The 22461-nt window shown below is 47.0% G+C and overlaps 1 protein-coding gene across 2 annotated transcripts in view; it reads right to left on the reverse strand.

The window, feature by feature from the left end:
- The window catches only part of LOC144596735 (regulator of G-protein signaling 17-like), a 91117-nt gene that overhangs the window by 12180 nt on the left and 56476 nt on the right, over positions 1 to 22461 (reverse strand). For both annotated transcript variants that reach the window (XM_078405479.1, XM_078405478.1), the window contains exons 2-3: positions 21453 to 21592; positions 14579 to 14680 (exon numbers count right to left, since the gene is read on the reverse strand). In XM_078405479.1, coding sequence (XP_078261605.1) covers positions 14579 to 14680; positions 21453 to 21589 — 239 coding nt within the window. In that variant the 5' untranslated portion in view covers positions 21590 to 21592. The remainder of the gene's footprint in view (positions 1 to 14578; positions 14681 to 21452; positions 21593 to 22461) is intronic.

Here is a 22461-nt window from a genome sequence, read left to right on the forward strand (position 1 = left end):
GTGTCTTTTTTATGTAAACCAGCATCTGCAGTTCCTTGCAATCTTGTTTGTTTTAAATATATTTTCTTTTAACCTTTTTGCAAAATTTAGCCATAATTTATCTATATATAATGTATAATTTACATTTCTGTGTCATCTGTGTCTATGTGTTTCAAATCTTGCAAGCAAAATTTCAATTGAATCTGTTCCTTACCATACTTGTGTATATGATAAAAAAAACTCAGTTGTTCATAGCAGACAAGAGAAGCATTTAAAGGAGGAAGCAATCCAAAACACACTCTTACTTTTTCCTTTAAATGTCTATGTTTGTGACTGAAGATGAGGCAAGTTGCACCTACACTCACTAAGGGTCATTTGCTGTAGCCTAGAACCCCAGGTTCACCTCACAGTTTTTCTTGCCACTACAACCCCAGTATAAAATACTTTCTTCCACCACAGTCAATCCAAACCAACTCTCCGAGCAAAAAGGGGCAAGAAAAGATGTTTTCTCCACCAACTCAAAACATTTGACCTTCTTCAATAAATCACAATTAAATCTCACTTTAACCTTCGCTGCCTCAATGGAAATATTCTTGGAAACTCTTCTGTGTATTCATCGATCACGGGACTATTGGCCAATGCATGAAAGATCATTTCACACACAAACCCAGGAAAGGAATCGCTGCCCACTTCTGATATTCAAAGTAGCCTGAAGATAGACACAAAAAGCTGGAGTAACTCAGCGGGGCAGGCAGCATCTCTGGATAGAAGGAATGGGTGACATTTCGGGTCGAGACCCTTCTTCAGACCAATCTTTTTGTCTAATTTACAGGACTGAAAACACAGGTGACATTGATCAAAGGGAGAAATAAAGCTTTATCTACGTGCACCAGAACCTTTTGGGATTTGTTGCTTATGCTCTGCAACCTCAGTGTTTATCTCTGCCTGCCGATGTCTTCCATCGAGTGCATAGTTGTTTACCTCACACTCAACTTTCCACACCTCGGACCATTCTGCCAAACTGTTTACACCTCATTGAGGTCTTTCGTAACCTTCTTGGCTCTTTGCCCAGCCAGTCGATGTCAACAAGCAATTGCCCAAACCTCACACACCAAAAGGATGTGTGCTGACTACTGAGATCAGACCGCACTATTTGTTGTGTCCATCCCTTGAACAGTGCTGTTACCTTTTTCTTTGACCCTCGTGCAAACCTGATCAAAAGGCCCCTGAAAACTGAGATACCCAGCACCTGTCTCCCCTTTCTACCTGTCCTGCCACGACTCTGTGTACTATTGTGTAAAATGTGGTTGCATTTCACCAGCTAGCTTCAATGCTCTGCATTAACTCATGCACTCCCACATCCCCAGCTGCAGGAGGCAAGTGGAAATATGCAAACATATACACTGACAGCAGGGAAAGTCCACTCTGCCCTTCCAGGTGCTTCCCCTTTCAATATAGTCACAGTTGATCTGATTGTAACCTCAACTCCGAACCCCTGTAACCTTTCGCCCGCTTACACTGGGGTGCAGTGCGGGTCACCTCTCGACCGGAATGATGTGTAGTTTTTCGAGAGGGTGCACAAGATTTACCAGGATGATGCCTTGATTAGAGAACGTTAGCTCTAAGGAGAGGGTAGGAACTGCATATGCTGCTTTACAAAATAAAGATGTAAAGTGCTGGAGTGTGGTGAATCTATGGAATTCTTTGCCACAGACGGCTATGGAGGCCAAGTCAGTGGATATATTTAAGGCAGAGATAAATAGATTCTTGATTAGTACAGGTGTCAGAGGTTATGGGGAGAAGGCAGGAGAATGGGGTTAGGAGGAAGAGATAGATCAGCCATGATTGAATGCCAGAGTAGACGATGGGCCGAATGGCCTAATTCTGCTCCGATCACTTATGACCTTATGATCTTATGGAGTAACTCAATCGGTCAGGCAACATTTCTGGAAGACATGGATAAGCAACGTTTTGGGTCAGGACCCTTCTTCAGACTCCAGTCTGAAGAAGAATCCCGACCCAAAATGTCGCCTATCCATGTCTTCCAGAGAGGCTGCCTGACCCATTAAGTAAACTCTAGCTGAGTTACTCCAGCACTTGTGTCTTTTTTTCTAAAATAAAAAGAAGCTGGATAAACTTGGATTTATTTTTCTCTGGTGTGACGGAGGCTGAGGGGAGACCCCACAGAGGATTATACAATTATGAGAGGCATAGAAACGGTAAACAGTCAGATTCTTTAAAATACCAGAGACCATAGGTTAAAGGTGTGAGAGATAAAATTTAAAGGAGATGCACAAGTCAGTTTTTTTGATACGAAGGGTGAAATGTGCCTGGAGTACGCTGCCTGGGGAGATGGTGAAAACAGATACAATAGCATTGTTTAAGAGATGGTTAAAGAGGCACAGGAACAGCCAGGCTATGGAGGGATATGGACTATGTGTTGGCAGATGAGATTGGGCAGATAGGAGTCATGGTCAGTACAGACATGGTGGGCCAGAGGATCAGTTCTTGTGCTGTACTGTTCCATGTTCTTTCAGAACTATGTTTGCCCAGAATAGCTGGGCATTTTGAATGAGCCTATCTACTGCCCACTTTATGAGCACTGCTGATTCAAACGCTGCCGAGGGAGCTCGCTCTGACGTACACAGTCATGATCAAAGCTTCCTCCATCCCCCATTTACAACAAAATCAAAGATGCTTTTCATATCAATGCTTGTAGAGAGTGAGTGGAACAGCCAGCCTGTGATCACACACACCAGCGGCTCATTTGAATATGCATGGCTGTGATTTGGCAGGGTGGCTGATCAACTCCATCGGTACCTTTGGAGGTGTGGTGGGTCACCACTGACCAGAACACCATCGCAACCAAGGACTGGATAGGCATCTTCTGATCTCTTTAAGCCATGGGGGGGGGGGGGGGGGGGGTTCCAGGCTAAGTTTGAGGCTGAATGTTCCCCAGCTACTCAGAGACATCACGTCATGAACAGATACTGCACAGAAACTGGCCCTGCAGCCCAATGAGTCCGTGCCAACTATCAACCACCCATTTATTCCCAATCTTACACGAATCCCATTTTATACTCGCCGCATTCCCATCAGCGGCCCCTGGATTCTACGACTCACCTACACACACTAAGGGCAATTCGCAGAGGCCGAGAACCCACCATCCCCAATCCCTGGAACATTTCTGAACTGCTGAGCAGCCAGTTTCCTAGTACCCTGTTTAACCATCCAGAGTCAATCACCAAATGGTTCACACCTTGCTACCCCCAAAAATAGACATGGGCAGCACCACTCCCTTCACTCCCACATCAGCCTACACTGGTAACTGTTGGCTCCATTCTTGGTCCCCTACCAATATTCTGGAACTTCTGACTCCAGGACAACAGTCCATGTCCATGGATTCCCACGGTTTATTAAAGTGAAACTAGCGACAGGAAACACAGATGCCAGCCCGCCGATAGCCCCGCCGGAGCCAACAGCGGTAGGCACAGTGGATTATTAACTGCACATTTTCCCAATCTGCATTCTTTCATTATAGGAGACCATTCGGCCCATCAAGTTCATTGCCAACCCTCTGAGCAATACCATTGCCCCCCCCCCCCCCCCCCCCCCCCCCCCAATTATTTCCCTCACGTTTCCGCCCTGCAGGATCCAACTGCCTTCAGTGGAAAAAAAATGAATACAGGAGCTGGGTCAGGGCATTCAGTCCCTTGACTCTGATCCACCATCCATCAAGATCACGGCAGATCTTCTACGTCAATCCCATCTTCCCTGCACCATCCCCGTAATTGGGATCAGACTGTGCCCGTCTGCATTGTGGGGTAGTTTGTGTAAGGGTCACACTTGGTGAGTGGACAGCCTGAGCTGTTAGTCACTATGTGTACGCTCCTCCGGATGGGGATGGTCTTATATGGGGTGGGATCTTATCAATAAGAAAACGCAATGGACTACCTTAAAGAACTACCTGCACGTGTGACTTTTACCTGTTATCGTCCTCAACTTTCTGATTATTGTTCTTCTCAATCAGTCCGTTACTCTCCATCTCTCTCGGGGTTCTGGAAAACGATTAGCTTCTGAATTGTTATCCTGTCTCCGGCAATCCTTCCTGACATTCACAGCTCAGCGCGATCACCTCCCCTCTCTTTTATACCCCGGCTGGGCTAGCTGTGGAGGCCTGTGATTGGCCACGAACCACTCTCCTGTTGCTGAGCATCACACACTTGGGTTTTTTTCGGGGATGGGGTGAACAGGTAATAAACAATGGTGGATGCTATCTGAACGTGGAACAACAGGTCTGTAAACAGCTGCAGGGTGTCACAGGCCGACAACACCAACCTCCTGCTGGAAGATCCGTTCCCCAGTGCAGCTGACACTCGGAGTGGAAAATGGGCTCAGCTGACAAGCTGGCTTGCACTTCCCACCTCCCCCCAGTTGCTCTTCCTCCACAGGGTATTCTTGCCTCTCCTGGGAGACAGAACAACACATGGACCACTCCCTGCATCAAGGAAACCATCAGTCAGAAAATGGGGAGACTGGTGACATTCAACACCTCTCCCACTGCGTCACCTTTAGCCACTGATGGAGGCAAATGGTGTTTGAAGTCATTCCTGGTCTACTGGGCAGTAGGGACCCAGAACCTAGGGTGATGGAGGAACTGAAGGAAATCCACATTAGGCAGGAAATGGTTTTGGGTAGACTGATGGGACTGAAGGCTGATAAATCCCCAGGGCCTGATGGTCTGCATCCCAGGGTACTTAAGGAGGTGGCTCTAGAAATAGTGGAAGCATTGGAGATCATTTTTCAATGTTCTATAGATTCAGGATCAGTTCCTGTGGATTGGAGGATAGCAAATGTTATCCCACTTTTTAAGAAAGGAGGGAGAGAGAAAACGGGTAATTATAGACCAGTTAGTCTGACATCAGTGGTGGGGAAGATGCTGGAGTCAATTATAAAAGACGAAATTGCTGAGCATTTGGATAGCAGTAACAGGATCATTCCGAGTCAGCATGGATTTACGAAGGGGAAATCATGCTTGACAAATCTACTGGAATTTTTTGAGGATGTAACTAGGAAAATTGACAGGGGAGAGTCAGTGGATGTGGTGTACCTCGACTTTCAGAAAGCCTTCGACAAGGTCCCACATAGGAGATTAGTGGGCAAAATTAGGGCACATGGTATTGGGGGTAGGGTACTGACATGGATAGAAAATTGGTTGACAGACAGAAAGCAAAGAGTGGGGATAAATGGGTCCCTTTTGGAATGGCAGGCAGTGACCAGTAGTGTACCGCAAGGTTCGGTGCTGGGACCCCAGCTATTTACGATATACATTAATGACTTAGACGAAGGGATTAAAAGTACCATTAGCAAATTTGCAGATGATACTAAGCTGGGGGGTAGTGTGAATTGTGAGGAAGATGCAATAAGGCTGCAGGGTGACTTGGACAGGTTGTGTGAGTGGGCGGATACATGGCAGATGCAGTTTAATGTAGATAAGTGTGAGGTTATTCACTTTGGAAGTAAGAATAGAAAGGCAGATTATTATCTGAATGGTGTCAAGTTAGGAGGAGGGGGAGTTCAACGAGATCTGGGTGTCCTAGTGCATCAGTCAATGAAAGGAAGCATGCAGGTACAGCAGGCAGTGAAGAAAGCCAATGGAATGTTGGCCTTCGTAACAAGAGGAGTTGAGTATAGGAGCAAAGAGGTCCTTCTACAGTTGTACCGGGCCCTGGTGAGACCGTACCTGGAGTACTGTGTGCAGTTTTGGTCTCCAAATTTGAGGAAGGATATTCTTGCTATGGAGGGCGTGCAGCGTAGGTTCACTAGGTTAATTCCCGGAATGGCGGGACTGTCGTATGTTGAAAGGCTGGAGCGATTGGGCTTGTATACACTGGAATTTAGAAGGATGAGGGGGGATCTTATTGAAACATATAAGATAATTAGGGGATTGGACACATTAAAGGCAGGAAACATGTTCCCAATGTTGGGGGAGTCCAGAACAAGGGGCCACAGTTTAAGAATAAGGGGTGGGCCATTTAGAACGGAGATGAGGAAGAACTTTTTCAGTCAGAGAGTGGTGAAGGTGTGGAATTCTCTGCCTCAGAAGGCAGTGGAGGCCAGTTCGTTGGATGCTTTCAAGAGAGAGCTGGATAGAGCTCTTAAGGATAGCGGAGTGAGGGGGGTATGGGGAGAAGGCAGGAACGGGGTACTGATTGAGAGTGATCAGCCATGATCGCATTGAATGGCGGTGCTGGCTCGAAGGGCTGAATGGCCTACTCCTGCACCTATTGTCTATTGTCTATTGTCTATTGACCCCTGCCCTCCTTTATTCTTTTGAGACCCGGGCTACCTACAGCAGACAGCGTCAGAAGCTGAGGGGGTGACCTGATAGAAGTGCAGTACATAAAATTATCAGAGGCATCGAGACTTTAAATTATTTCTTAAAATCATGTCTTACGGATTAAAAGTAAATCAAATTACCAATCAATAGTCAATAGTCATTTATTTGTCACATGCACATAAATGTGCAGTGAAATGAAAAATTACATACCAGAGACAGGGTAGAGAGTCAGAGTCCAAATCAAACTACTGGAGGAACTGAGTGGGTCAGGCAGCATTTGTAGGAAGACGTGGACAGACAACGTTTTATGTTGCGACACTTCTTCAGTGATCTGAACAAGAGTCCTGATCCTGAACATCACCTGTCCATGTCCCTCCACTGGTGCTGCCTGCCTGCTGACCTCCTCCAGCAGTTTGATTTTCCTCAGGATTCTATTATCTGCAGTCTGTTGAGTCTAGAGAGACTCTTTTCCCCAGAGTAGAAATGTTGAATACTAGAAAGCACAGGCTTTAAGGTGGGAGGGGGGAAGTTTAATGGAGAGTAATGAGGCAAGTTTGTTTTACACAGAGAGCGGTAGATGTTAACTGCCTGGGAAGGTGCTGGAAACAGATACGATAATAATGTTTAAGAGGTATTTAGCCAGGCACAAGAACGGGCGGGAAATGGAGGGATATACACCATGGGATGGTGAATCTGTGGAATTCATTGCCAGAATTCATGGCTGTGGAGGTCAAGTCATAGGGTATTTTTAAACTAGTGATTGACAGATTCTTGATTAGTAAGAGTGTCAAAGGTTAAGGGGAGATGACAGGAGAATGGGGTTATAGACAATAGACAATAGACAATAGGTGTGGGAGTAGGCCATTCGGCCCTTCGAGCCAGCACCACCATTCAATGTGATCATGGCTGGTCATTCTCAATCAGTACCCCGTTCCTGCTTTCTCCCCATACCCCCTGACTCCGCAATCCTTAAGAGCTCTATCTAGCTCCCTCTTGAATGCATTCAGAGAATTGGCCTCCACTGCCTTCTGAGGGTTGAGAGGGAAAGATAGATCAGCCATGATAAAATGGCAGAGTAGACTCGATGGGCTGAATGACTGAAATCTGCTCCTATGATATGCACTTTTGAACCATGTACAGGCAGATGTACAGATTAAATTAGCCTCCTGGTCGGCAGAAACATTATGGGCCAAAGGATCTGTTCCTGTGATAGACACAAAATGCTGGAGTAACCCAGCGGATCAGGCAGCATCTCTGGAACAAAGGAATAGGTGACGTTTCAGGTCAGAACCCTTCTTCAGGCCTGTGTTCTGTTCCTGTGCTGTACTGTTCTCCGTTCTACCTCTACGCATTGGAAAATACCAACACTGTCTCTGCAAAATTCTCAAAGGTCACTGGAAGAATAAGTGAACCAATGTCAATATCCCTTCCCAGGCCACCATTCCCAGCACAGGCCCCAGAATTCTCTGCCACAGAGGGCAGTGGAAGCCAAATCACTGGATGGATTTAAGAGAGAGTTCACAATGAATGGTGGTGCTGGCTCGAAGGGCCGAATGGCCTCCTCCTGCACCTAATATCTATGTTTCTATGTTTTACAGAGGCATTAACCTACTGAGTCACCTACCTTGCACGGGCATGATGCTCAGGAAGAGGCCTTTCGGCCCACCGAGTCCACACTGATCAGCAATCCCCGCACACTAACACTATCTTCCACACACTAGGGACAATTTACAATTAAATAAAGCCAATTAACCTTCAAACATGTACGTCTTTGGAGTGTGGGAGGAAACCGGAGCACCCGGAGAAAATCCACGCAGGTCACAGGGAGAACGTACAAACTCTGTACAGACCGTACCAGTAGTCAGGATCAAACCCGTGTCTCCGGCAAGGGTAAGGCAGAAATTCTACCACTGCGCCACCATGCTGTCCTACTGTGGACTTGTTTCTCTAATTATGTTTTGCTCCATTGAAAGCACTTTATCGGGATGCATCACAGCATGGTTTGGAAACAGCTCCATCCAAGACAGCAAGGAATTGCAGAGAATTGTGCACTCAGCACAGACCCTCACGCAAACCCAACTTTTCTTCCATTGACTCCATCTACACTTCACGCTGCCTCAGAAAGAATGAGTCTCACCTGGGACACTCCCTCTTCTCCCCTCTCCCATCAGGCAAGAGGTATAGAAGTTTGAAAACGCATCCTTCCAGATTCTTATCAGCTGTTATCAGCCAACTGAACCATCCTATCCCCAATTAGAGAGCGGTCCTGACCTACCATCTGACTCTTTGGAGACCCTTGGATTATCTTTAATGGGACTTTACTGGACTTTATCTCGCACTAAACATTCCCTTTATCCTGTATCTGTACACTGTGGACGGCTTCATTGTAAGCATGTATAGGCTTTCCGCTGATTGGGTAGCATGCAATAAAAAAGCTTTTCACTGAACCTTGGTAATGTGACAATTAACGAAACTAAACTAAAACTAAGCTAAACTCCACACTAATATCTTGATTTTTGCACAGTCTTTTTTTTGGAATTTTATGTGTGATATATGTATATTTCATTTTTGCGTGTTTTTATTCTGAGTCATGCTGCTGCAAGATTTCATTGTGCCTGTATTTGTGCAAAGACAATAAACTGGAAGTTGAATTAAATGGAGTCACTTCACCTTTCACCCCGCTCCCCTAACCTACACAGACCCTTCCTCATCCTGTTGCATGTGACCTATGTAACTCCCACTCACATTTCACCTGTACTCTGAAATAAACCCACTTCTGCTCACCATTCACCTATTCAGTAGCCCACGCTGAGAGGGTCTTGGACATGAAACCTTAACTCTGTCTCTCGCTCTCTCCACAGATGCTGCCTGACCTGCTGAGTGTTTGCACTGGCTCTCGCTCACCTTTAAGCTCTGTGCTCTATGACCTATGCTGGTCCAGTCTGGCTTTGTTAAATGTTGTCACTCTTCTCTCGCTGGGACATCTTCCCCGCTCTATATCCCTCAGAGCTTCTCCAGAATCTCTATTAACAACGACGTCTCCAGATCCTAGCTTCGAGCTCCAGTACTTCTTTGTTGAACCTCCCCTCCTCTCGCTCCTTCTTTCTGACTCCGTAAACCACCCTGCCCTTTTGATTGAAAAAACATTGCTATGTCATGTACCTGTTCGGGATTGTAATTGGGAGCTCATACTCATCACCATGCAGAAGGAGGCCATTTGGCCCACTGAGTCCCTGACATTGCCCATAGAGTAACCTCATCAGTCGTAGAGTCAAATAGCTATTTGGCCAAACTCATATATGCCGATCAAGATGCCCATCTAATCTAGTCCCATTCCCCTGCTTTTGACCCCAATCTTTCAAAACCTATCTTATCCATGTACCTATTCAAATGTCTTCTAGACCCATTCTCCTTCTTCTTTCTCTGTACCCTGACAACTTATTCTTGCTTACATGCCAATCAACCATTCCCCAATTGTCCTGCCATCAACTTGCAGTGGCCAACAAACCTACTGACCTGCATATCTTTGGGCGGAAGCCAGAGCATCCAGGGGCAAAGCTGCACGTTCACAGGGAGAATATACAAACCCCACATGGACAGCACCAGAGGTCAGGGTCGAACCCGGGCCACCAGCAATGTGAGGTGACAGCTCTGCCATCTGAACCCCTGTGCCATGGAACCTATCATTCTACCTCTTGCATTGGTCTTTGTTGCCTTTGCCTCCTGGACACAACACACAGTGCAAGCTCCCGAAATACTTTTGTAACCGGTTGGGACAATGTGCACCTCTCAAGAACTTTGAACCATCCCAATGACACAGAGGGTCTTTCATTGCATTCACTCACCTTGCTAACCCTGGCGGAGCAAACACTAACCCTTGCACTTATGTGGAATATGGCGACTAAGAGATTTTGTTACTGGTCCGATCCTCCGGAGAGCGTACCTTTCAATAATGAGAATGAGCTTGCATCTAAAAGAGAAAGCTGGTTTTAAAACGTGGACAGCAGTACAGCTTAATACGGAATTATTGGGTTATCAAATGAACACAGAAAACAAACTGCTGGAAGGAACTCAACAGGCCAGTCAGCATCTGTGGAGGGAAAGGATTGACAACATTTTGGGTCGCTGAGTTCCCCAGCAGTTTGTTTTTTTTGCTCAAGTTTCCAGCAACTGTAGTCACTTGGTGTCACTGTTGTATGAACACACCAAGCTCACTACTGCCCCTGAGGCAAAGAAACCTATCACCATTGATCAGCCTGCTGTACAGTGCAGGTGAGGGGTGATGATGGGGAGGGTGGACAATGAGGTGTGAGGAGGAGGAGGTTATGGAGAGGGTGATGGGGAGGTTGGAGGCTGAGGAATGAGGAGAAGGTGGTTATGGGGAGGGTAATCATGGGGAGTATTGAGGGAAAGGGATGAGGTGGAGGGTGTGAGTGAGGAGGAAGGCTGATGTTGGGGAAGGTGAATGGGGAATGGGAGGGGTGATGCTGGAAAGGGTTGAGGGTGAAGTGGAGAGATGATGATAGGGAGGGAGAGTGGATCGGGCGATGCAGAGAGGGATGTTGGGGAAAGGTGATGGTGGGGAGTGAGGAGGAGTAATGATAGAAACATAGAAAATAGGTGCAGGAGGAAACCATTTGGCCCTTCGAGCCAGCACCGCCATTCATTGTGATCATGGCTGGGGAAAGAGGAGGAGTAATGGGTGGAGGAGGGTGTGATGGAGGGTTAATGATGGGGAGAGGGAGGGGAGCAAGGAGGAAGCGTGATAATGGGGAGCAGAAAGGGGTTTGAGGAAGAGGGGAACAGTGAAGAGGAGGGTGATGTTGAGAAGTGTGGGGTTGAGAGAAGGGGCACAGTGAGGAGGAGGGGTGATGTTGGGGGGGGATTGAGGGTGAGGGGTGAGGAGGAAGGCTGATGGAGGAGAGGGATGAGAGGGTGAGAGAGGGCGGACAGTGAAGACGAGGGGCGATATTGGGGAAGGCTGAGTAAGGTGGTTGGAGAATCATAAAATGGAGTAAGAGGCAAATATAAAATTGGCTCCTGGGAGGAGAGCTGCAGAAATTATTTTAGTTAATCTTTGGGGGATTCCCTGTTCCATCGTGTTGTTATACTGCAGAGTGGGAAATGATTACAAGCTGGAAGCGGGGATGGTAATGAGTGAACTGAACACAGATTTTGTCATCTTTGAAACCCTGAAACAACAACACGTCAGCCTCTTCCCAGGGGCTGCCCGTTCCTCTCTCCTGCTGGCTCAGGTGGCTTCTGCCTGTGCCCCCATCTCCAGTGTTCTCTCTGACACGGAGCTCAGTGCCTGCTCTATCCCTTTCCCAAATCACCTCTGTGCCTCCATGAATATGGAGACTGTGTACAGAACTCAGGTACGGTCGATCCACAGCCCTGGATATTTTTGATCAAAAACTTCCCTACTACTATGTATGCTCCACAGTGCAGGTGCAGGAAATCCAAAACAAAAACAGTTAATGCTGGAAACACTCAGCAGGTCAAGCAACATCTGTGAAAGAGAATCAAAACTAACCCTTCAGGTTGAAGATCCAAATGTAAACACTGTTTCCCTCTCCACAGATACGTTCTGACCTATTGAGTGTTTGTATGTTTCAACATTCGGTTCCCCTTAATCCTGTTTCCTTTCTTTTTTTTCTGTCACATTTTGCTGACTCTGTCTCAATCTTTTCCTTAATCACCACCTTTCAATCTTCTCAACAAGTTTAGATTTACTCACCAGTTTTGTTTACTACCCCCAAATGCCTGGGTGTTCTGGGCTCATCCTAATGATACATTCCAGTATTTTATTTGCCTCCACGGGCTTCCCCCAACCAACCTCTCTCCTGTGCTGGCAGCAGGGGAGTGAGGAGGATGCCAGAACACGAGGTCAAGACCATACGAAATGGAAGCAGGACTAGACCATTTGACTATTGTGTCACTTTCATTATTCGGTAATCATGGCCGATATCTTACCTCAATGCCCGTTTGCTGCACTACCACCACCCCCCATCTTTCATTTTCTTCAAATGCAAACACCGATCAATCATTGGCTTGATGACTGATCCTCCACAGCCCCCTTGGGAATTCCAGAGGTTCATCACTTCCTGGGTGAAGGAATTTCTCCTTATCTCACCTTTCAAGCTCTCGCCATGTACATTCTGCCTAATCCTTGAAGATGGATTCTGCCACTTTGTGATGGGGCCTCATATAAATTATCTCACCAGAGTGGTGGACTCAGCCTGGTCCTTCAGTCACAGCCTTCCCCACCATCGAAACAATCTATATGAAGAGGCCCCATCGCAAAATGGCAGCACCCATCTTCAAAGATCGGGCAGAAGGTACGGAAACCTGAAGTCCCACACCACTAGATTCAGGGACAGTTACTTTCCTGCAATCATTACACTCTTGAACGGACCTGCACAATACTAATCCGACCTTGGCAACGGAACACTTGGTGGAACGCACCACCTCTTTCACTACCACGGACTTGTTTTCTAATTGTGTTTTGCACAAATGGTCTTTTTCTTTCCACTGTCTTATAGAATTCATGACTGAGATGTGTATAATTTATGTTTTTGTGCATTGTCTGAGCCGATGTATTTGTGAAGCTCCTGCAAGAAAGATTTTCATTGTAGGTATGCCTCATTATAGTTGTGCATAGGGCAAATAAGCTCAACTGGACTTAACTTACAATCTCAAAAAAACGTTTGGACTCAATGTCAAACTCTCCAACTTTAGATAACTCATGCTTACTTTCTGTCTACATCAGAACTGGCGTACTTAAGACACTTGCACAGATACATGGATAGGAAAGGTTAGGAGAGAATACTGGACAAGAGCAGGCAAGAGCTGGAATGGTGGGCATGTCTTACTGTTAGCATCAAATTACCCAGATGAAAGAGCTTGATCGGCTTTTAACCTCTCCCATTTAATTACTTGGTCTCACCCTGTCAAAGATATTCCCTTTGATATTCATTTCTCTCCCACCTTCTCTGCCACTGAAACAAACTTTAGTTGATCTCTCTTTCCCAATTCTGATGAAGGGTCCCGGATCTGAAACATTATCTGTCCCTCTCTCTCTTAAGATGCTGCCAGACCTGCTGAGGGTTTCTAGCATTTGCAGGCATGTTTACTCTCTCTCCCCTTTATTAACCGCTGGGGTCACATTTACTTCCTTCCAATCTGTGGGCAATGTTCCTGAATCTGTGGAATTATTGCGGAGTGCTTTTCTGACAACTGAGTCCAACCCATTTCACACAATAGCCAACTAAAATAACACTGAGCCCACTAACATAGGTGGTCAGAGACCAATAACTTCCATGAACACAGATAAGTGCAAGGTGGGTAGAGGAACAAGGAATCTCAGAGCTCAGCATTCACAGAAACATATGTCATGGGTCAACAAAACTAGGGTTTAATCGTGAGGAATGGAATTAGTAAATTTGGAAATTATGATAAACCTTGGTTTGACCACAGAGAGTTGTGGTCATTATTTTATAAAATTGAAGGGGAGTCAGGTATTTAACATAGAACATAGAATGGTACATTACCAGAACGGGTCTTTTTGGTCCACAATCTCTGTGTCAAACATGATGCCAGTGAAAATAATCACCTCTACCTGCATGGATTCTATATCCCTCCATTTCCTAGATATTCATATGCCTTAACTAAAAGCATCCTAAACACCACCATCAAATCTGCTTACATTACCACCTCTGTTACTACATTCCACACACCAATCAGTCTCTATGTAAAAAAAGTGCCCCTTACATTACCTTTAAACTTTGCCCCTCTCACCTTAAAGCTGTGCACTCTAGTCTTTGACATTTCCATTCAGGGAAATGGTTCTGACTGTCTACTCTGTCCATGCCTCCCAAACTTTTATATACTTCTATTTGGTGGTGGTGGCTCGAAGGGCCGAATGGCCTACTCCTGCACCTATTGTCTATTGTCTATTGACATTTGTACTAACCATTGTCTCTCTGACCTTTGACTCTATGATCTATAACTCTCTGACTATGATCTTTGATGATATACAATCTATGTCTCCATGATTCTATGTCCCATGATTCTATGACTGATAACTCTATGACTCTACGACCGATAACTGAATGACCTCTGACTCTATGACCGATAACTCTATGACTTATTCAGTGAGCCAGTGAATTTGTTCTGCAAATAATTGATGGAAGGTGTGTTACCAAAACTGCCCCTGGATTCGTGCATCATTTTCCTCAAATGGAAGATTTCACTGACCTCTCCTCCACAGATTCAATGGTCTCTGTCGTGATCTCCATCCTGGTCTCTTCTGTAGGCTTTCCTGTCACCTCCTCTCGCTCATCTTTTCGGGCGGAGAGGCTGAAAGTACGAACATACAGTTTCATCAGGCAAGGGAATGGTTGTGGGAAGCGACCCAGCGGACATGATACGTCAGGGCAGTCTTGTCTTCAGATTCCCACATTGCTGATGCAATTCTCTTTCTGCCACTGCAGCACATGGAGAAGGCATGGAGCATAAAAGGAGAACCAGGACCTGGACACTGGAGTGTACAGCAGTACAGCACAGGAACAGGCCCTCTGACCCACAACGTCTGTGCCGAACATGATGTCAAGTTAAACTAATCTCCTCTGCCTACACATGATTCACATCCCTCCATTCCCTGCATATCCATGTGCCTATCTAAAGCCTTTTAATTGCCTCTATTTTATCTGCCTCCAACGCCGCTCCTGGCAGCACACTGCAGGCACCCATTACTCTCTGTGCAAAAATCATCCTGCACATCTGCTTCTAACTCTCCCCCTCTACCTTGAAAATGATGTCCTCTACCCTTTCACAATCCCACCCCGGGGAAAAAAGGTGTTGACTGTCTACCTCTATATATGAATATCTATGCCTCTTATTATTTTATACACTTCCATTACCACCTCCCCTTAACTTCTGACACTCCAGAGAAAGCATTGGGGTAGTGGGGCATTTTGAAGGTTGCTCCAAACATGAAAGGATCTCATGCAAGAGTCAGTGACTGCACCTTGGATCCCCTGATCCACTCAGTGACAAATAGTAACGCGTAAACTGCAGATATTGCCAATAGGAGATATTGCCAATAGGAGGACCCCAACCACACTACGATGAAGGGACAAAAGACGGAATACTGGAAGAAAGATTTAGATGAGAATGTACATGGCATGATTAGTAAGTTTGAAGATGATACACAAATAAGTGGTATTGTAGACAGTGAAGATGGTTACCAAGAGTTACAGCGGGGTCTTGATCTGCTGGACAAGCGAGCTGAGGAGTGGCGAATGGAGTTTAATTCAGATAAGTGTTGCATTTTGGAAGACCAGGGCTGGACCTTCACAGTGATCAGTAAGGCTCTGGGGAGGTTGTATTGCAGAGTGTACCTGTAGATAGCTCCCTGAAAGTGGCAAATCAGGTAAATAAAATAGTGAAGGGGGCCTTCATCAGTTAGAGAATTGAGTGTAGAAGTTGGGACATTACAGTATGTTACAGTTGTACAAAACTTGGGAGAAGCCGCACTAGGAGCACGTGTTTTGGTCGCCCTCCTGTAAGAAAGTTGCCATTCAGCTGGCTGAGATGCAGTCCAGTGCTGCCTGCGTGGAGTTTCCCCTGTGACAGCCTGGGTTCCCCTTGGGTGCCCTAGTTTCCTCCCATATTCCAAAGACGTGCTGGTTAGTAGCTTAATAGGCCGCTGTGAATTGCCTCGAGTGTGTAGGTGAACAGTGGCATCTAGGAGATTCAATTATACTTTATTGTCACATGTGCCTAGTTACAGTGAAATCCTTTGTTTTTGCATATGGTACACAAAGTACGCAGAGTCGCCCCACGTGTCTGGCCCCGACAAAGTTACAGAAGTACTCATTAGAGTCCTGATGGTCCCACTTGACAACCCCCCCCCCCCCCCCCCCACTCCAGGTCTCTATTCCATGCACCACACCCCCTGCCTGGTCCCTCTTTCGTATCAGCGCCCCACACTGTCTCTCCACGGGTCATCCTCGGCCCGCCATTTCACTGCAGCTCATGGGGAGGGAAGGGAGTGCTGATGGGAGTGTGTGGAGAATAAAACAGGTTTGGGTAGGTTTGGTGTAAATGGGTGGTTGATGAATGGCGCCCACCCATTTAACTCTACGAGAGGCATGACTGAATAGATTTGCATGACTCAATAGACTGTTCTTGCTCACGTGGGGAGTGAGAGGGGCTCTCTCTCTGGAGAGCGAGGGGGGGTTGAGTAAGAGGGCTGTTCTCTGTGGGGGGGGGGAATGTGGGGGCTGCTCTCTCTGGGGGGGGGGGGAGTGTGGGAGCTGTTTCTCTATTGGGGAGCGAGGGGGGTGTTTTGGAATGTTCTCTCTCAATGGGGAGTGAGATGGGCTGTGGTGGAGATTGAGCAGGCTGTTCTCTCTCTGGTGGGGAGACTGTTTTCTCTCTGCTGGGAGCGAGAATGCTGTAATGGGAAGTGAGGGCCTGTCTCTCTCTCTCTGGTGGGAACCTGTAATGGGGAGTGATGGCCTGTCTCTCTCTCTGGTGGGAACCTGTAATGGGGAGTGAGGGCCTGTCTCTCTCTCTCTGGTGGGAACCTGTAATGGGGAGTGATGGCCTGTCTCGCTCTCTGGTGGGAACCTGTAATGGGGATTGAGGGCCTGTTTCTCTCTGGTGTGAAGCTGTAATGGGGAGTGATGGCCTGTTCTCTCTCTCTGGCGGGGAGTGGAGGCCTGTTCTCTCTCTGGTGGGGAGACTGTTTTCTCTCTGCTGGGAGCGAGAATGCTGTAATGGGAAGTGAGGGCCTGTCTCTCTCTCTGGTGGGAAGCTGTAATGGGGAGTGAGGGCCTGTTCTCTCTCTCTGGTGGGGAGTGGAGGCCTGTTCTCTCTCTGGTGGGGACCAAGAGGACTGTGTTGGAGAGTGAGGGTGCTGTTCTCTCGAGGGGTGAGGGGTGGCGGAGGGGGCTGTCCTCACTCTTGAGTGGAGTGAGGGGGCTGTTCTCTCCCGGAGAGGGAGGTAGGGGTGAGGGAGTTGTTCTCTCTCTGGTGGGGAGGTGTACTTTCTGGTTCTCTTGCCACTGGGCACAGTGAAGCTCAGTCCTGTGTGGTGCTCCCCACCCTTGTGTTTGCTTGCCAGTGATACCACTTCCTGCAGCAGTTTTGTACCAGCTTTAGTTTTTTTTTAAACTTTATTAGTTTATTTCTCATTCCACTCCTTACAGATCATGCAACGAATGGGATGAAACAGAGTGCCTCCGGGGGCCACAGTGCAATACAAATGCAAAACATTTAGACAGGGGATGACAGTGCAGTACAATACAATACAGTACAATACAATTAGACAGTGCAATACAATACAATACATATAGACAGGGGATTAAAGCATGTAAACGGTAAAAGGTAAAGCATTTAACCTAGAGTTTAAAGCATGTAAACGGTGAATTGAAAACCATCAATGAGAGCAGGTAAATGATTGATTGCACATTAAATGAGATTATAAAGTGCAGAGTGCTCGGGTCAAATAGACCTTGGAAGGGGTGAGAGGAGTCCCTCAATTGGCTGAAATGTACAGGGAGCGTAGGCTCATTAAAGGCTGCATATTGTTGGGGGAGAGTTCCAGCACCACCACTGTGCTGAATGCAGCAGGGAAGCTGTTAATTAAGAATGAGAGCACTGCGAGAATGAAAGAGCTCTCATTTAATGAGCTCCTAACAGGAATATTTCTCCAGGGTCCAAGATGGAATCGAGAGGATTCTCGGTCTATGAAATTATTTTGCATCCATCAGACAGGCTGGGCCGAGTGCCAGTGGAACTCCCCGGCTGATCAGGATGGCGACTCAGCTATTCCCACCATAATCCTGAACAATGAAGGGCCAAGTGGCTCAAAGGGCCAAGTGGCCTCCTCCTGCACCTATTTTTGATGCTAATCTCCGGGGAGGGATTTGAACTTGCAAACCCATGGCTAAGTTCAGTGTTGTCCACTGAGATTTGCCGACCCCCTCAGTGGAAATATAATTTCTCAGAAAACGGATGAAGCCTCCTGGGGTCACAGCGTAGCTGTGTCTGGGTCCGTGTCATCTTTAACTCCAGAAATGCACCAAGCTGACGGGGGAGGCTTCTCGGGCCCGGGGGCAGTGATCTGAAGAAGGGTTCCGACTCGAAACATCATCCATCCTTTTTTTTCAGAGATGCGGCCTGACCTGCTGAGTTACTCCAGCACTTTGTGTCTATCGCTGGTGTCAGACACTTGGGACAGAGAGGAGGAGGAATTCTTCACTCATAAGGTTGGGAATCCATGGAATTCTCTCCACAAAAATGAGTGCTTTGCGGAGTATGAGAATCAAGGAACAGAGAGAGGAGGAGAGGTGGACAGGGTACGAGTGGGGCCCTGATCTTACTTAATATCTGTGAGGATCATGTGGCTGATTTCTGTTCCCAGGGCTTATAGGTAAAATAGCCCCTCAGGCCTACTCTGGATTATAACCCTCCTCAATCACAATCCCCCATCTGGAGTCATTGTACAAATATTTTTTTCTGTGTTGCATGTTCCTCTATAAATAACCACTTTAAATAACAACTGAAAGAAACTCCAGCAGAGAGTCCTTGGGCAACCATTGAATGATTGAGTTTTCCGTGCCTCAAATCCTTGGCTGTAACACTGCAATCATCCTTCCAGTTCCGCTGCCTCCTGTCAAGCTTGCTGCTTGTTTTATATTTAGCTAAATTTCTGTTGGAGACACAACAGATCAGCAACAGTTTTATTAATCCAGAGATTAAACCAAACCTAATCCTCCCTACAATCTAAATGCACGGAACATCTACGATTCTAACAGTGCATTTTGAATTAGCGGATTCCCTTGGAGCCAGCTGTAAAATTTGGCCATGAATGTGGTGCGGGCAGTTAAGGTGAATCCCTGTTTTAATGCATCAGGAGGTGAGCCTCCGTGAGGAGGAACAATTACCTCCTCACTGCATTACAGAGAGCAGAAGCAGGTTATCACATCAACCCATAGATTCCTGCTGCTCCCTGCAGCCACATCTGATCAATGAAAACAATATTCTATACCCAGTACATAGACACAAAATGCTCAGAGGGTCAGGCAGCATCTCTGGAGAAAAGGAAAAGGTGACATTTTGGGTCAAGACTCTTCTTCAGACCCACTGAGTTACTACAGCGTTTTGTGTCTATCTTTGATGTAACCAAGCATCTGCAGTTCCTTCCTACACGTTCAATACCGATTGCCTAGAAACCCTTACTGCTTATGAAAGTTCACCTGTTCATAACCAACCTTACCCCTCTCTATGGCCTATAGACGAGGTCCCCAAGAGGACTGATGAGACTGGGGCAGTGGACGTTGGGTCTATGGAATTCAGCAAGGCCTTCGACAAAGTAGATAAGGTGGTCAGGGAAAGCCAACTAATTAGATACATCAGAGATAGACACAAAATACTGGAGTAACTCAGCGGGTTAGGCAGCATCTCTGGAGAAAATGGATCGGCAATGTGTTCATCTGAAGACCCTTCCTCTGGCCTAACTGGATTTGGATATATCATCAGCTTGTCAATAAGAAGCAGAGAATGATGGTGAAAGGTTGTTTTTCAGGCTGGAGGTCCATGATTAGTGGTGTGCCACAGGGATCGGTGCTGGGGCCATTGTTGTTCATCAGTTATATAAACAATTTGGATGAGAATGTCCAAGACATGGTTATAAAGTTTCCAGATAACAGTCGGAGCTGTCGGAGAGAGACAGTGAAGGAGCTTGTCCACAATTACAACGGAATCGTGATCAGCCGGGTGAGGATTGGCAAATGGCATTTCATTCAGAGAAGTACAAGGTATTAAATTTTAGGAAGTCATACTGTATAGATGTAGGATGTATACAATGAAAGATAGGGCCCTGGGGAGTGTTGTAGAACAGAAGGACCTAAGAGTACAAGTGCATACTTATCTGAAAGTTTATAAAATCACGAGTGGAATGGAGAAAGTGAATGCACACAGTCTTTTTCCCAAAGAAGGGAAATCAAAAACTAGAGGCCTTAGGTTTATGATGCTTGGGGAAAGACTTAAAAGAATCCCAAGGGATAACTTCTTTGCACAGAGGGTGGTAGTAAATGGAAAGAGCTGCCAGAGAAAGTGGTGAGGCAGATACAATAACAACATTAAAATATATTTGGACATACATATGGATAGGTGGGTTTAGAGGGATATGGGCTCAGAGCAGAGAGATGGGATTAGCTTGGATGGGCATCTTGGTCAGCATGAAGGGCCTATTTTCATGCTGTATGACTATGAATTTTGATGAATCTATGTGAGGACATTATGGTTGATTTATAACCACCCAATGCAATGTTTCAGCAAAACAACCCCACCCATAACTCAATAAAACTTTCACCACCTTCACCACCTCCTCAAAGATCGTAATAAATGCTGGTACAGGGTGAATTTACAGAAAACTCTACTTTAAATGAAGATCAGGCGAATGCATTATTGGCAACAATATTCAACTCTCACCTCCATAGGCCAGTTTATCCACTAAGACCAAAATTAGGTTCAGTTCTGGAAAAGCAGACCCACTTTCAGTGCAGCATTAACGCACCGGGCCTCCTCCCCTGACCCATCCCACCTCTCACCCCTGACCCACCCCACCTCCCTCCCCTGACCCATCTCCCTCCCTCCCATGACCCACCCCACCTCCCTCCCATGACCCACCCCACCTCCCTCCCCTGAGCCACCCCACCTCCCTCCCCTGAGCCACCCCACCTCCCTCCCCTGACCCACCCCACCTCCCACCCCTGACCCACCCCACCTCCCTCCCCTGACCCACCTCACCTCTCTCCCCTGACCCACCTCCCTCCCCTGACCCACCCCACCTCCTTCCGCTGACCCACCCCACCTCCCCTGAGCTACCCCACCTCCCTCCCCTGACCCACCCCACCTCCCTCCCCTGACCCACCCCACCTCCCACCCCAGACCCACCCCACCTCCCTCCCCTGACCAACCCCACCTCCCTCCCCTGACCCACCCCACCTCCCCTGAGCCACCCCACCTCCCTCCCCTGAGCCACCCCACCTCCCTCCCCTGAGCCACCCCACCTCCCTCCCCAAGCCCCGCTCCAGTCCGCGCTGGGTCGACCTACCAGGAGCAGCTGCAGCAACAACACCAGCAGAAGCAGCAAGTGTTGGGTCTCTGGTTGGGTGTTGGTGGTGCATCCGTGCAGTCTCCCTGACTTCTCGTTTCTGCTCTCTTTCCCATTACTCTTTGTTCTGAACCCATGCACTGAAAAAGAAAGAGAAGAGAGGTGGGGGTGAGTGAAATAACTGAACTTTCACCTGGAAGACCTTTGTGCGCCAGGTTGACGGATCATTCATCCGCGAGGCTGGTATAACATGCTTAGCTGTGTTCACCTGGTATAATTGGGGTTCACATCTCTGAGCTAATCGGAGTATGGGTATGTCCCTGACCTTACATTAGGTGTAATTTGGGACACATATTGACCATCTTAATGTTTAAGAAACATTTAGACAGGTACATGGAGTGGGCAGGTTTAGAGGGATAGGGGCCAAATGCAGGCAAGTGGGACTAGTGTAGCTGGGACATGTTGGCCGGTGTGGACGTTGGGCCGAAGGGCCTGTTTCCACACTGTAAGACTCTATAAGTCTGTAAATCTATGAATCTATTTATCTTGTATAATTGGCACACACCCCTTTGATCTAGCCATAGGGGAAAGTCAATTGGGTGACCTTTCATTCTCTGAAGCTCAACCAAAGTATTGACCTTTTCACCCATAATCTTGGCCTAAGCTCCTTCCGCAGAGCTTGAATGCTCAACGTGTTGGGAACTCTGCGCCAATCACATTGGACGTAACTGTCCGGTGGGACACAATTCATCATCCTCAGCAATGGCAGATGTTGAGGCAGGAGGCAAACAGAAAGAGCCAAAGTCCCATCTCCAAAATATATAAAGAAAACATATATCAAATGCCACAACAGTGGCATTTTAGAGGTTTTCGGATAGGCATATGGACATGCAGGGAATGGAATGATATGGATTATGCGCAGGTAGATAAGAGATGGTCTTTGCATCATGTTTGGTACAGACGTTGTGGGCCGAGTTATTGGGTGAAGGCAGGAGAATGGGGTTAGCAG

The sequence above is a fragment of the Rhinoraja longicauda genome, chromosome 9, assembly GCF_053455715.1.
Source record: "Rhinoraja longicauda isolate Sanriku21f chromosome 9, sRhiLon1.1, whole genome shotgun sequence".
In the NCBI taxonomy this organism is placed as follows: domain Eukaryota; kingdom Metazoa; phylum Chordata; class Chondrichthyes; order Rajiformes; family Arhynchobatidae; genus Rhinoraja; species Rhinoraja longicauda.